General features: G+C 42.0%; 1 protein-coding gene across 1 annotated transcript in view; it reads left to right on the top strand.

Annotated features, from left to right (window-relative positions):
- The first annotated feature begins 1,788 nt into the window (after positions 1 to 1,788).
- Positions 1,789 to 16,793, top strand: part of GRXCR1 (glutaredoxin and cysteine rich domain containing 1) — a 489,812-nt gene continuing 474,807 nt past the window's right edge. The window contains exon 1 of the mRNA XM_078678876.1: positions 1,789 to 2,184. Within this exon, the coding sequence (XP_078535002.1) occupies positions 1,789 to 2,184 (396 nt within the window). The remainder of the gene's footprint in view (positions 2,185 to 16,793) is intronic.

The following is a 16,793-nucleotide window of genomic DNA, read 5'->3' as shown; positions in this document are numbered from 1 at the left end:
CATATATTGAGACCTAGCAAAGGCACATCGGGCTACCAGTCCCTAATATTTTACCAAGTTTCGTGCAAATCCATTCAGCCGTTCGATTATTATTATTATTTATTTTTTTTGCCCCGCGGGGCCCTTTTAAAACCTCCACATCAAACCTAGGGGATCAGCGAGGATCTACTATGCCCCCTTATGGTCATTTGCCCCTTCGCTTTGGCCTCCTCTTGTCTCTCGATCCTACCGAGAGACAAGATGGCGGCCGCTACGGACTGTTTGGAATGTTTACAGACACCGGAGAGCCAATCAGCTTCGCTTCGCAAAGCTCCGTAACGCGAAAAGTACGCGAAGCGGTGCGCTGTTACAGATATATATCTTTTTTTGAACGTTAATTTCTCAAAATCCACTGAAGCACATATATTGAGACCTAGCAAAGGCACATCGGGCTACCAGTCCCTACAATTTTGCCAAGTTTCGTGCAAATCCATTCAGCCGTAAGATTATTATTATAATTTTTTTTTTTTGCCCCGCGGGGCCCTTTTAAAACCTCCACATCAAACCTAGGGGGTCAGCGAGGATCTACTATTCCCCCTTATGGTCATTTACCCCTTCGCTTTGGCCTCCTCTTGTCTCTCGATCCTACCGAGAGACAAGATGGCGGCCACTACGGACTGTTTGCGGCCACTACGGACTGTTTGGAATGTTGACAGACGCCGGAGAACCAATCAGCTTCGCTTCACAAAGCTCCGTTGCGCGAAAAGTACGCGTCCTAGGCCGCTGCCCGGTCCGCGCTTACAGATATATATCTTTTTTTAAACGTTAATTTCTCAAAATCCACTGGAGCACATATATTGAGACCTACAAAAGGCACATCGGGCTACCAGTCCCTACAATTTTGCCAAGTTTCGTGCAAATCCATTCAGCCGTTCGGGCTAAAAGTGAGGCCAACCGCCCTATGGAAATTAACATGGGAAAAACGCGTTTTGGGACCCCCCTTTTTTCTCGGCCCCCCCTTGACGAACCCCCCCCAAATTTTCAAAGGCTGCTCAGAAACAAAATGTGCCATTTTCCTGAAAATTTCAGCCAATTCCGTCCACAAACGGCAAAGTTATTAGACATAGAATTTTCAAAAATCCCATAGAGAAAAAATCCTAACTATATATACCTACTGGCGACCGCCAGTAGGTAATATATATATATATATATATATATATATATATATATATATATATATATATATATATATATATATATATATATATATATATATATATATATATATATATATATATATATATATATATATATATATATATATATATATATATATATATATATATATCCTTTGAACATATTTGTATCTGGTCGCCCCAGGATTCATGATTAAATGGGTGCGGCTATCAGTCAGTCTTCCCCACTCTGTGTAAAAGAGATCTGCCTACTGCATTTTTTTCTAAAACTGCGACGATGTAGTTTGCGTCGGTATTCTTTCTTTGTGTGTGTCACTTCTCTGCACTTGAGCTGTTATAAAAGTCCACAATAGTTCTTTAATTTTTAATGGGTGGTATCAGTTTGCAGGTTTTAGTTTAAAGGTAACCATAGGAGACTTGTATCCATTATTCATTGGCAGGCTGCAGAGCAGGTCCTTCTGACCCCGCTCTCCTTCAGACATACATTCCATATGGGTACTGCTGTCACCAGAAAAACTGCGGAGGCATTTTTGAATGTAGTAAACTGGCAGATAAGGTGGCAACTAAAACCAGGACAATGTAAAGTGCTAAGCTTTTATCCATGGATGGGGCGATGCCTAATAGCGAGATGAAACCTGAGGGGGAGAGGCAGCCGCGGAGGGTGCGTTTCAGGGTAGCTTCTTCGCACAGCGGGAGAGTTCTGCGGGAGGTCTACGCCGATGGGGAACCCGGGGACTCCCTGGACTCGGAGTGCACCAGCAGCACCGGGACGGACCAGAACAGCGCCCAGAGCGAGTCCGACGGGCACCCGAATGGACACTTGGGTTCGGAATGGGGCGACAGTGAAAACGAGCCGGATGACTTGCTTGTTTTGGCTAGGGCGACCAAGGACAGGGGCTACGGCACGCGAAGAGTTAACATTCTAAGCAAAAATGGAACAGTGCGGGGAGTCAAGCACAAAGTCAGCGCCGGACAGGCGCTCTTCGACAGTATGGAAACAGTGTTTCAGGTAAAATTAATTTCTGTCATGTGATGATTTGTGCATTGATAGCTGAAAGCGTGATTTGTAAATTGGGTTAAATACACATCTTTATGAGACACAAGAAGGTGTTTTTGGTAGTTCGCGGTTCTGTTTCTGGTCTTGTGTTTGTCCCACTCCTTCCTGACACATATTGCAGGGCGACTTCCTCACACAAAGCCCTTTCCACACATTGGTAGGCCGGAGTCCCTTCTAGCTGGCTTGACTGCTCGTCTCAGTAACTCATCATTTAACTAACTCAGTCGCAGGCAAGCAAGTCCGGCAGCCTGGAACTCTTGATCACGATATGACCTTTTACCTACAAAAGCATGACATCACAGGCCCGTGCACAGCGGTTCCGGGAACTGAGCAGGCACTATGGCTCTGTTTGGAAATGAATCATCGCAGAGTTAGAAAGCCGCGTCCTGCTTCGTTAGCATCTGGCAGCCGAGGGTTACTGTTTCAGCAGGCTTTCTGTCACATATGGCATCCCGGCTGCATAATTATTTATGAGTGCAAATTGAGCTGCATTTTGGTTGATAACGTAATCAAGTTAAATGCTGACTGAGCTTGAGTGCCTTCCTCCCACTTAAAAGTCTCGGATGAATTAAGGGCCTGATGTATATCTACATCAAATTTGACTGAGGAAAAGTGGCAATGTTTTTGGCTCTGTTTCTACTTCTTAAAGCTCGACAGTATGTAATTATAATATGCAAAACTCTTATAACGATAATATTTAATACATTAGTTTAAATGTGCCACATGCAATGTTTAATTTCATTTAATACCGAATTGCATTCCAATGTTATTCCCCATGATCAGGTTTATTATATGATGACATCTAATATTATTAATTAGTTGCCGGACAAACGTTGCCACAGTGGCTGATGTGACCTGGAAGTTGAACCGCTATGACCCCTCCGTAGCAAATGCAAGAACCTTACATTATGCATAAACTCAAGTCGCACTGTACTTCTAAATATAGCCCTTGTTCCCTTGCGAGGCTCAGAAATGCATCATATTTTGTTTTTTCAGTACCTGGAGAGACCTATTAGTATTGAGGAGAGAGAGCGCCTCCTATATTGAAGTGTTCTCGAAGCCAAACTTTATTTTTCTGTCCAGTGTCACAATTCAACGTATATTATTCAAGTACTAGAGATAATATGTGTAGCATCCATACATCTGAAAATGCGTTGGGTATTAGATCCACATTATATTCAGCCAGTCAATAAGTTTTATTTCGTCCGTGCAGACAATACAAGCACATAAAAAACACAATGCAGTACAATTAGATAAAAAAAAAACCATTACAATATATCATCATAAAAACTGTGTACCTTAGTTCTGTGTTTGAAATTAGTACTTTTCAGAGTTGTGCAAAAACATTTTTGGTACGTTCTTGGGTACGCTCCCTCATGGCAACTTAAGGTACTATGATTGGGTACGGTGCAATGAACAGCAGAGTTTGTACTTTCTACATTGAGTGCAGGAGGGGATAGAGTAACTCATATTTAAGCAAATAACAAATTCATTGCTAAATAGGACACCTGTCGGTTGTTGGAAAAAGCTTTTGACTTTGTCTGATAGATATATGTAGCAATGTTAAGAAATCCAGGTTAAAATGAATAGTATTATATAATTAAAAGACCTAGAGGGAGGGTAATTACAGTATAAATAACCGTACAGTGAATGTGTGCAAACATAACATAGCATGGCATGTGTGAAAGTTGCTATGAAGCTAGGAATTTCCTAAAAGGGTTTTCTTGAGAATAGCTCTACAAATGCACCACATCGAGTATAGGAACCGAGAAATGGTGAACACAATAAGTGTATCGGCTTCATGCTTAAAAAGCCTGTGCACCTCTATGTAATGTCTGATCCCCATGTTTCTGCACAGTTGTAACAGCCACTGAGACCTTGGCTTTCCGTAGGCGGGGCAAAACAAAAGGGCATGCATTTCAGTTTCCTCAACTCAATCGCACCCTGGACAATCAAGTTTATGGGCTCCCTGCCATTTGTTAGTAAATGCTCGAAGTGGGAGCACCCTATGTCTGAATTGAAGCAAGAGTTTCCTTGCCATAAGGGGTTGGATGTGATCAAGTGCTGGTTCTAACCTGTATTGCTGCTTGATATCCAGATACCTGGAGGTTAAGCAGCTCGGCTTAGTCCCCTGCCATAGTAAAGACAATTTGGGTTCTCTATGGGAGTCAAGTAGTGCCTTTCTGGCGATTGTGGGACAGGTCTCTTCAGGTGTTGTCCACATATTTGCCCTCCCTAGGGCCTGTCAAGAGTTCCTGATATGAGCTAGCCAAGGGAGTTTCCCTGCACCTAGGAGGCTCATAACATCCTTCAACTCTTCTTTATAGTCAGCTAGTTCAGGTGTACTCCACAGGCGTCACCAGTATAAAAGGGGTCTAGAGGAGACTACATCTGCTATAGGGCCAATCCCTAAATCCATCCTAAGCTGTGTTAATGGAGTACTCGTAGGGAGGCCCAGCAATTGCCTAAGGAATAGGTTCTCTGGCATAGATAGGGAAGTTGATGGACAGTGGCCCCATAATTCTGTCCCATACAGTGACGCTCCACTGGCCTGTGTTTTGTAGATTTCTGCTAAGGGACCTACCACTTTGTGCGGCCAACTTTTGTAAACTTTTTAAGATGCCCCCAGTAGACTGAGTCAATTTTAGACTGGCTTCCTTTATTTGTGTCCCCCAATCCATTTTTTCTTTAAGTGTTGTTTCAGTACCCGGAGAGACAATTAGTATTGTGGAGAGAGAGCGCCTCCTATATCGAAGTGTTCTCGAAACAAAACTTTATTTTTCTATCCAGTGTCACAATTCAACGTGTATAATTCAAGTACTAGAGATAATATGTGTAGCATCCATACATCTGAAAATTCGCTGGGTATTAGTTCCACATTATGTTCACAATTTGTATTTAATCATATTCACAAAACACACGTTATGCGACTTTGAGCATGAACTATTCAAAATAACTTGATCACACCTCTGTCTGGGTCAGCATTGGCGATATAGAGAGGTTGAGGTGATTACATGACCTTAAAATTGAGCAACCTGATATCTTGAATTAAATGTATGTGTGCACCTACATAGATCTTTGTACAGCAACACAACTCCAGTAGGGATACAACACTTTGCTAAATATTTTTCTTGTTTGTTCAAAAGGTTTTTGTTAGGTTTTCAAAAACAATGCAGGACAAAACAAAGGAAGAGAAAACAATTGCAATATAGAATTATAGCAAGATACATAATGTTCAGACATGTGCAAAGTCCAATGGCCATCTACGTATTCTCACATGAGAAAGAAACAAACAGAATGTAAAACAAAAACAATATAGTATTTACAAAGTACTGTAATAATAATGCAAAATAGAAAAATACAAAAGAAACCGGAAGGAAGTTTTAGAGTGGTTCACTGAAGGTCCTCTTGCCTTCCAATAGTAGGAAAAGCTTCAATCGTACAAGTATAGGGAGATACTATAAAACTATATACTATATATAAACTATAAACATAAACTATACTAAATATTTAAATAAATAAGACCCAACTAAACTATCAACTATAAACATAAACTATACAAAATATTTAAATAAATAAGACCCAACTGCCTCCTTACAGATAACAAAAGAAAAAAACACATGCAGTATGTGAAATTGTTCTCCTTTTTGAAAACATGAAATATTGTCTTAGCATAGTAAAGCTCTTCACTAGTTTGTTTTCTCCAGTAGTTCTGTCTTTATTTATTTATTTATCTATTTATGCGATTTTATATAGCGCAAACTTTACCCGAAGGTGTCAGAGCGCTTTACATAAGAACCAGTTGAAAAACATAAGGACTTAGGATTACATGCGTTACATAAAGGATACAAACAGAAAAAAATTTGCAAATGTACAAGATGTAAAGTCACACAAGGAGGAGATACAAATGGATATACTCTAAGAGTCACATAGAAATGGTAGATAGTACAAAGGTCTACTGCATATACTAGTGATTAGAATTATCTCTATATACATAGGGAAGGGATACACATGGATATACTCTAAGAGTCACATAGGAATGGTAGAGAGCACCAAGGTCTACTGCATATACTAGTGATTAGAGTTATCTCTATATACATAGGGAAGGGATACACATGGATATACTCTAAGAGTCACATAGGAATGGTAGAGAGCACAGCGGACTACTGCATATACTAGTGATTAGAGTTATCTCTATATACACAGGGAAGGGATACACATGGATATACTCTAAGAGTCACATAGGAATGGTAGAGAGCACAGCGGACTACTGCATATAGTAGTGATTAGAGTTATCTCTATATACATAGGGAATGGATATGACTGGATATACTCTAAGAGTCACATAGGAATGGTAGATCGTACAAAGGTCTACTGCATATACTAGTGATTAGAGTTATCTCTATATACATAGGGAAGGGATAGACATGGATATACTCTAAGAGTCACATAGGAATGGTAGAGAGCACAACGGTCTACTGCATATACTAGTGATTAGAGTTATCTCTATATACATAGGGATGGGATATGACTGGATATACTCTAAGAGTCACATAGGAATGGTAGTTGGTACAAAGGCTTACTGCCTATACTAGTGATTAGAGTTATCCCTATATACATATATATATACATACATAGTAGATTTCCTCAGGTAGAGTTCCATTAAACTGGCATATACTAGTGATTAGAGTTATCTCTATATACAGAAAAGCAGAGTTCCATTAAGTGGGGTTGGAGGGGGGATGCAGTCGGAGGGGGGATGCAGTCACAGCACCAGGGGAACGACAGAGAAGGTCAGGAAAGTGAGAGAAACGAGAGAGGGAAGCAGTTGGTAACGAGTAGGACAGCGAGGAGTGTTTCAGATGCAACAGGAGAGACAATAGAAAGGTCGTTAGGACAGAGAGGGGAGGTCAGAGAACGCTAAAATGGCGGAGGAGAGAGGTAGCAGAAGAAGCGAGTCATAAAAAGAAAATGGCGGGGAGTGTGAAGGTCCAAGTCTAAAAGTCCAGGAAGAGAGCCGCCATAGCCAGCAAGCCTGGGGGGAGAAAGGCAGTCTGCAGCAAAGTCACAGCCTCATCGTCCATGAGGAGCTGGGGCTGAGGAGTTGGATCGGGAGACCAGGGGTCAGGGAAGGAAAACCTCAGGCGCCAAGGCAGCTGTTCGCAGAACGGGAGGCAGCAAAGTCAAAAACAAAGTATAAAGGGAAAGAGGAGGGGGACTCTCACCAGAGCGATCAACAGAGTTTCATGTGGGAAGAAAGTTGCCCCGGGTGGAAGGCTGTGCATCTTCCTTGGAGCATCATGTAGCAGCGCCTCCTCTCCCTCTCCAGACGCAGGCGGCGTCTCCGGGGTCGGAAGGGGGCAAGGTCTTCTTCCTACTGAACATCATTGGTGTTCCACAGTTGCTAGAAAGCAAAGTTGGAGTAGTAGAAGGGGGTGATTGTATGCTAGAATATCGAGTTTTAAAATTTGTTCCACCATAATAGTGTAGCAAATATCGACAACTAATATACTTAGAAGTTGAATATAAAACTATAGCTTAAGTGGACAAACACGAAAGTTGAATCTCGGCAATGTACATATATACATTGAGTTAAATAAATTAGACCTAAACTGACCTACTTAAACTTATCTTTATGATATTTTGGTCTTTGAAACATTTGCCACAACATTATTGTACCATGATACACATATCTCAATATTCTGGTACCATATAAATAAGGGCACATGGAAACTTGTCTCATGGAAAAACTACTATCTTGTCTCCCAGGAGACATGATTACTAATTAAAATTACCCCACTTGAATAAATCATCTCATAAAAATGCATCACGGCCCTTGTCTCAGTTCCTTCATGAGCAACATTTTTGGACCACCATGAAAAAAATCTGCTGCCTATTGTTGATGTATAACAAGACTCTGTGGTTGCTTTGCTTTAAGGGAGAATGTAGGCTGTGTTTTACCACCATGAGATATCCAGGGCTATTCACATAGGTAATTTACACTTGTGCGTAAGTTACATATGTAACTTTACTCTTATACATTAAGAAACTTTACTACATTTTGCCCTTCACAATTTGCAAGTGCAAAGTTACTTAAAGTTTAGACGTCATTGTTTCCACCACTGAAACAGAAGGTGGAGCCAAATTTACTGACACATTCCTAGAACAGACAACATCAGCATGATAAAACTCTGGTTTTCCTACTTGCCTTTATTAGTAAAATTAATTTGCAGAAAAAACTAATGATTTTCTTCGGCAAAGGAACTCTAGGCCCAGGTTTGAATCCCAGATCTAAATTCTGTTTAAAAACTGAAAGAAAGATTAAAGACAACTGCACAACAAATGAGGAAAAAGAAGAGTGAGCAAGGGGAGCTTGGTCGGGTTGCAAATCCGGGAACTGAGACTGGAAAAAAGTGAGGATTGTATGGGAAGAGAAGGGTGAAAAGAACTCTGTGAAAAACACACTGGGTTTAGGATTTTTTGGCAAAAAGAGCATTCGCCAGGTTGGTTTATCAACCTAGTTAATGCCAGTCCTGGTGAAAAATTTGCAAGAACCACTTCAAGTAAAACCAGGTGGCCAGAAACATTTTCGACAAGATTGATTTTTGTCAAATTCACATATTTCTGGATGGGGCATGCATTGTGAGACACAATTCAAAATTGCAATATTCATCCCTTCCCCAGTCTCTTGCAAACTCAGCAATAACTCACAACATGCCTCTCAGAAAGTCGTTATTATTTATTCAAAAAACACAATTGTGCTGGCATACAGCATGGTTCAAAGAAACAATTCTACCTAAACCCTAGTATCTATTGCACAAGCTGCCAACTGTTCCCCAGAGAAATTCACAATAGGCTCAAACATTACAAAACAGCATTAAAGATATGAAAATAGCAAAATAAAGTCCCCAAACCTATTAAAAAAATCCCCGAAAAGTTTAATAAGCAAAATGTCACAGAAATTGTCAAAAATGTAGTAAGGCAACAGACGATATGAGTTTTGGAGTAAATAGAAAAATGTCTGTCGAAACAAATGGGGTGTAAGAAAGTTGGGGTAAGCAGTCATACACCTCAAGGAATATTAGCAAAACCACATTTGGGTGAACATCAAAAATCAATTGCTAAATTAACCTGAGCTCAACCCCCTAGTACCTACGGCAAAGAGCAGAAATGCTTAACTTAGAACTGACCTTTTGCATGTTAATGAGGTTCCTGGGTCCACCCTAAGTGGTCTTACTGCAAGGGGAAGAAAAACACCTCCCCACATCCAGGTCATTGTTTCTAATCTGGGAAGAGGTTTCATATCTCTTTATTGATTCAAGCGCTGGTGCACCAGCTGTCAATAGGCTAATGTTAATTAGACTACTCGAAGTTTGGGCAGGTAAAAGGTAACTTTCTAAAAGTTACTTATTTAATACAAATCTGACTCTACCATTAAATTGGGTTTTTAATAAATGTTATAGATTTTCATTGAGTGACTTTTGTCCACGTTTTCAGTCAAAAGGTACAGATTAACATTTGTAATCTGTACTTTTACATTTTCTAGGATTCAGCTAACGACCTGCCGGTAGATATAGCTTTTTTAGGGCTATTCACTGGAGGAATATGCCAGCTTTCATTTTGTGCATGTTCTGCTTATAAATGTTAGGCACACTATATTCTATACTCGGAAGTGACTTATTATTATTTAAAACAGGGTGTCCTGCCTGTCAAAAAGGGTTATTTTGACAAGTTTGACAGTAGGTGTCCACAAGTTAGGCCTGAAGCCATGTTTTCCAGGCCCAGTCTGTGGATTGCACAATGGGTGCTGCACTCCACAGGTGCCACTGAACTGCCAGGCCCTGGGTTCATTTTCTACATCATGTAGTAGATACTTTTTGGCAAGTTACATATGTCAATGGGAAATATTCCAATTTAACCATAAGTGGATGCACAGTAGTTTTACTCATGTTTAGCCGAGGTAAAAGTACACAAAGATTTAAATCCCCCCAAAATTTGAAAAACCTGGGGTGAGCATGCATGAAAGGTGGTTTTGCTAAAGGGGTAATGCAAATCTCACTGCTAGTCTGACCCAAAACAGCCATTAGAGGCTGCTCTTGTACCAAAGAAAATAGGAAAACTTTACCAGCAAACTGTTCCTTTTTACAGAGGCTGGGAGGTCAGAGACTAAGTTCAGGTATCCTCCATCAAGGTAGACTTCAATACTTTCAATCTTGTTGATGCTTTTATGTGACACTCTGGTCACAAATCCAAGAGTGAGCCAGACCTCACTACTCTTGCTTCCTGCAGCTGCCAAGAATCCACATTTCTTGCAGAGGATGTAAAAGTCACTTTTAGTCTCTACTACACCTCTAATTCTTCCAGGGAAATCTCCTGAGGTTCAGGTATTTCCACAGAGAGGGCTCATAAAGGGTTCAGGATCTTCTAGTCCCGGTTTTCCCACTCACAGCATGGAACCCCTTTTCATCTTTTTGTGTCCCTAGGTCAGTTTGGTGTGCCAGCCATCTCACCACTGAAGAGCATGTGACATCTCAGTCCTCTTTGAATGCAGACAATAAGTAGACTGCCTCTTTTTCTTCTCTTCTTGTGTCTTTTAAAATCCAGTAGTAGACTGAAGAAAAGGTGGTGAGGTAAGACTTTTATTAAATGCTCTATCCAGTGAGTGATGACTGTATACAAAATCCACTCTAAAACGTAGTCCCCTTTTATAGCACTAACTGTCAAACTAGACGTTGAACATTTTGGAGGCCTCTATTCAAAAGTAGCATACATTGGGCTCTCCTCTCAGTAACTCCAGGTCTCCTCCTAGATTCAGCCCCATGGAAATTAGGAGCCACTTCCTCTTCTTGATCTATGAACAGCGTTTCCTTCTGCTGGGACAGCAATAAATAATTGAGGACATTCTGTGTAAGAAAGTATTCTGTCACATGGGTCTGATTCTGGCATCTTAATATCAAAAGTCAGGCTTCTACTATGATCCTTTGTGATGCCATCTGTTTCTGTCCCCTCCTATACTAACCATTCCAGATAAGTGCTCAGAGGTTAACCCACAACAGTCCTAACACCTTTAGAAGTTGATTTAGTGTTACCTGGAAGAACACTTTTAAACCAATAATTGGGATAGGTATTATTTCCAAAGGAGGGAAGGAAACTCTAGCTATCTGACGTGCTACTGAAAGTTTTGATTTTATTACCAGCTAGATTTTGGATAAACAGTAAAAAATAACATTTGAACACGTTCCTATAGTTTTCATGGTTGAAACTGTAAAAATATAATTTTTCCCCATCTGGCCTATCCATAGGAAATTACATCTTTACTTATACAATGATAAACAATAAGTGGTAGTTGCCTACTGTAGTGACATGCATTTGTTTAATATTTAACATGTTTCACTTTTATACTTTAAACACCCAACCATGTGGGCCACAGGACACACTTAATGGTGATTTTGCTAATGAATAAACGTAGGTTTGTCTACGAGGGAGAAGCACTTTTTTCTAATGTGTTACTGTAGTGTTTTAAACTGCAGCTAGCCATGTCCCTGTGGTGAACAAGAATGACTTTTTCTGCAATCTATATGTGACAATAAACTTGCACTTCACCGGCCCATTTTTACCATGGCCTTACTGGAAAGTTATATGTCAATTGGATGTAGCTGACTGTATCTCATGTTTTCGGGCGAGAGCACATGTCCCATTAAACTGAGTGGCAGTTCACTGTGCCCAAAGTCATAGTACCAGAAATATCATTCCATAAAAAAGGCAAACATATCTAGGGCGAACAGAAAAGGCAACATTGATACAACACCTCAGTATCTTTTTTCTTTATACCAAGAACATTTCGTGGACTTAAAAGTGACGGTCCTCATAGTTGAGCAGGAATTCTTTAAAGTGTAAGGATTTTATTTTGAGTGTAGTAATACTTAGTTACCCAGATATGATCTTGATGTTATTAATATTATCGCATATTACTAAGACATGGTATAGCAGTAGTAGTGTAAAACCAAATACTATTGTTTTAGCGTTCCTGTAATGACTGAAAGATATATGGGTCGAAGTTTGTAAATAAATATGGAAAGAACTCAAAAATGGCTAGGGGACAGAGGTGATAATATTATGTTTTCCTGGTTTGTACAATTTTAGATTTTTTTTTGTATGGTTAACTGATGTAATAGTAGGCAGCTAGTTAGCATCATGTCGTGCTACAGTAATATAACCTCTGGGATTTTAGTGTGCATTATAGTGTGAGTGGAGAAATAGTAAATACGCCACAGTGGTTATGTGTGTTAATCCCACTTCATGTCAAACGTCTGCTGAGCTGGCAGCATTGTCCTATTACTTACCGGTAATCTTCATTACTCCTGGTCCCATTGACCTCGTCCCATTCCTTAAAATATGGAGATGACCATCTCCACAACAGAAAAAAGAAAAGGAGCATGCTGGGATACCCTACCTGCTCCCTGGGAGTACATAAGCGGTAGCAGCCCAGCATGCAGCCTGTTCTTTTTTTCTGTCTCCGACAGAAAGGTTGATGGTATGCTGTGATGTTGCTACACCTGCTCCTGCTGGGCTGGGGTGGCGTGCTGGTCCTTCTCTGCTCTCCCTGCCCGGCTGCCTGGCTTCGCGGGCAGGGGTGCTGTTTCCTGGTGTGTCTGCCTCCCGGCCTGCCTGGCTTGCTGGGTTGCATGGCTTCTTCCTGGCTGGTGTTCCGGATTGCCGGCCCTTTGCGGCTGGTACGCCGTCTCCCGATGAAGCTTCCGGGTTGCCTGTGCGCGTCTCCCCGAGCTTGGCCGGGTGGGAGACACGCTGCTCCTGTTGTTGGAGGCGCGGCGCTGGATGGATTCCGGAGCCGGCTGGTTGGGCCTTGCCGGGCTCGTGTTCTGGCCCTCTCCTGCTGCTGCGGCTCCCTGTGATTTCTGGTTCCGGGGTTCTTGCTGGCTTTCTTTGCTGTTTCCTTCTGGGATTGGTCCTTCGGGGGCTTCTCCCATCGGTTTTGGGGTCCTCTGGCCTTCTGGCTCCCGCTTGCTGGGACTTGTGGCTGGTTGGCGTCTGGCCGGTGGGGGGTGGGTGTCTGTGTGGCGTTTGTATTCAACCTTGCAGCCTTAAAAGGCTGCCTTTAACCCCTTCCATGCACATGACGAGCTCAGCTCATCATGCAGCACAGTGCTCGTGTGCTTATGACGAGCTGAGCTCGTCATGACACACCCGTCAATAAGGTGAAGATATTGACAGTACAAAATGCTTCTGATAAATCAATGAAGTAGAGCACCAGTATTGAGTATGAGTAGCACATCATTGACTATTTATAACATGACATTCTCTATGCTGCAGCCTGATCAAATCCAGAGAGTAAATCATCTAGGAGAATGTTTTAAATGATGCATTGAATACGTTGTGAGCCACTTTGCTTCCAAAAACATTTTCTGTAAAAGGAAGGCCCATAACAGGGTGATCATTGTCAAGGTCTTCTGGATCCGAAAAACTTTTTTTTTTTAGGAGAAGTGGGTTGTGCCTTGGTTTGAGAAAACAGGAATCCATTCCTCACCATTATCCAGAGATCATTTGATAAAGTTAGTCTAAAATTGGGCCAACTAAAAACCAATATATTTTACATGAGTGGTAGGGATAGGATCCGAGAAATGCGGAAAAGGTTTTAATTTTGCATTCGCATTTACCAGTTCAGCTTGAGTTATTACCTTAAATTTTGTACTTTCACCAGAAAATGTGCAATTCATGCTCCTTAGTCATGATATAATCAAGGAAAAAGTTAGGGAAAGTTTACTCTTTTTGATATTACATCAAACATTTGTCTGAATTTATGCAGCATCATTTTTTTTTGTTTAATCAATGTTGATTTCATGTAGAAGAACCTGGCTTTAAATGCCTGTTTCTTGTTCAGTTTTCTATTATAAAAATTCCTTTAGAAAAGGACATCTTTGTCTGTGGTTCTGAATGAATGGACTGCCATTCTGACTCTGGTCCCTAGGAAACTACGAAACAGCCCCCTGGAAAGTCAAAGTAATATGGTGCAGCAAGTTCACGAGGGCATTAAACTTTAAATGTAAATTGAAGCCGATCTTATGCCACCTGCATGTGTCACATTATAACATGAGTTCACGAATGCCATTTCAGGCCTGTGTGACTGTAGCAAGACTGCAGCCAACACAATCAAATCAATGTTTTTGACATGTTGATAGCCTATTTTTGCATTTGCTCAGTCATCCCTAAGTCGTGATCTGGGCCCACAAGTCCTGTGAGGGTATTATAAAAGGAAACACATGATTTGTATTGGAATCGGCATGCTAGTGCACTGCTACTTCATTCAATGGATGTAAAGAATTTTACCGAATGGTAAACGAATACTTGTAATAAGTTGGCTCAGTATCAGATATAATATAATCTGTGCATAATTGCAATATTTATCAAAAATCTAATTCAATGACTGACTTATTTGACTCTGCATGAACCTTTTTTAGTAATTAATTAAGTTCTATCATTCCCTCCCTTCTCCAGTGGCGGAAATCAACTCTTTTATGAGGTGTGAAATGCCTTTCTGGTAAGAAACTATAGGCTTGGCCTTCCAGCAGCTATCTTGTAGGAATACAGGGGAAAGTTAATCAAAGGCCATCTACTTCAGGTTATCTTGTAATGTGGGAGTGGATAGGCAGCACAGAAAACAGTATAGGACCTTCATAACGGGTGTATGTATAGCAAATTGAGCTCAGGTTTGTGGTACGACTTTGATGGTGAACTATTCCCCAGCCAAACTGTCTCTGCTTACAACAGGAGAAGTCCAAATGCAGAAATGGCCTTGTGCCATCTTGAAAGACCTTCAGATCATAAACCTCTGTGATAGTTTACAGTAGGACAACAGAAACCACTGCTTTATAAGCATGATTTGACTATGGGATCTTTATTGAGATTGAGTTAGGAGTTGTTACCAATCATTGGTGAACACCTCCATAAAAGTCTTCATAACATTGCACCTCAGAACACCATTGAACTTTGGAAAAACAAAATAGACAGGCATTGGTATAGCCAATAGGTCTCGCTTTTGGGAACTTATATGTATGTAGTTATGCAGCACAATATCCTTGGTGCAACAACATTAACTGTTGCATGGTTAAACACTTATAAGGCCCCAAAGGCGAGACCTATTGGCTATGCCAATGCTTGTCTCTAGTGGGGTTCCATACAGAGTGCGGCACCTTCAGTCGGTTTGCACGCAGTATTCGGGGGGTTTGATGTCATACTGATGTGAGGTTTATTGAAGATGCAAACACACAAAGGCTTCCATGCGCTTCTTGAGAGAGTACATTATAAACACATAAAGAGCCGAGCTAGCACTGACACTACAAGACCCAGAATGCAATACGCTGTTTGTTTAAGAAATAAGCCAGCCCTGGGACTGTCTCACACGTGGCATGAGGATTCCCTGTCCATCCTCACTCACCCTCTTGTCCCTCTCTTCCCTCATCCTCCTCGTCCCGGTCCCCCCTCCTCTCCGATGCCCCCACCCCGGCCCTGCTGATGCTCATATACCGGCTTCGCCTTTTCTCAGCTGACATGCAAACAAAGATGGCGACGGTGGAGCGGATGGATCCGGGCGGAGAGTGAGAGGGTCTGAGGGCAGGAGGAGGGCCTGGGGGCATGGGGAGGGAGGGCGAGTTCAACCGACCCCTGTTGGGCCCAGGGACTGATCTATGGAGGTGCGCGAGCTCCATGGAAGTAAGGGGTGGCCCTGAGTGACGGGTAGAGAGTAGTGGTGGGTGACATCCGTGGGGTACGAGGACCCCCTCGCCTGTGAGGGGGGGCAGATGGATGGGTAGAGAGCAGTGGTGAGTGACATATGGGGTAAGAGGATCGCCGTGGCTGTGAGTGGGTGGCAGGGGGACGGGTATAGAGTAGTGGTGAGTGACATCCGTGGGGTAGAAGGCTCCCCTCAGCTGCGAGGGGGGGGGGCGGAGGGACGGGTAGAGAGTAGTGGTGAGTGACATACGGGGTACAAAGATTCCCTCGCCTGTGAGGGGGCTCGGAGTGACGGGTAAAGAGTAGTGTTGAGAGTGCGAGCAGGACAGTAACATTGGGGGTTTCAGCAAAAGAAGGGCAAAGCGTGTTAACCTGGGGGCGAGAGGAGGGCAGTGACAGTCCTCAAATATTTCGTTACTATAGCTATACATTAAAAGGAGGGAAGGGTATTGTGATGTCATTTATGTCAATTACTAGTGGTGTCCCTCCAAGTGCAACGTACTATGATGTCAACATCCTGTGAGATGGAATCAGGGGAGTTGGGGGATTAGAGAATGTTTGGAAGGATGACTGGTGCAGCTTTCAAGGAAGGATGAGGTCACTATTGTACATAGTGATGTGTGTCAGGATTTTTACTTTGCAATAAAAGTACTCCTTGTTCCAAGGACTGCATCCAGGAGATTCCTTACACAGAGCAGCTCTTGAGAAGACTGAGGCTGGAAGGGGGTCAATGGAGCACGGAGGTCGCAGAAGGATCAGAGAAGGACCGAAGCTGGAAAGGGCTTTCAAAGCAGCACTGAGACTGGGTAGGG

Source organism: Lissotriton helveticus, chromosome 2_2 (genome assembly GCF_964261635.1).
Source record: "Lissotriton helveticus chromosome 2_2, aLisHel1.1, whole genome shotgun sequence".
NCBI lineage: Eukaryota > Metazoa > Chordata > Amphibia > Caudata > Salamandridae > Lissotriton > Lissotriton helveticus.
The sequence above is the reverse complement of the archived record's forward strand: the minus strand, read 5'-3'. Positions and strand labels throughout refer to the sequence as shown.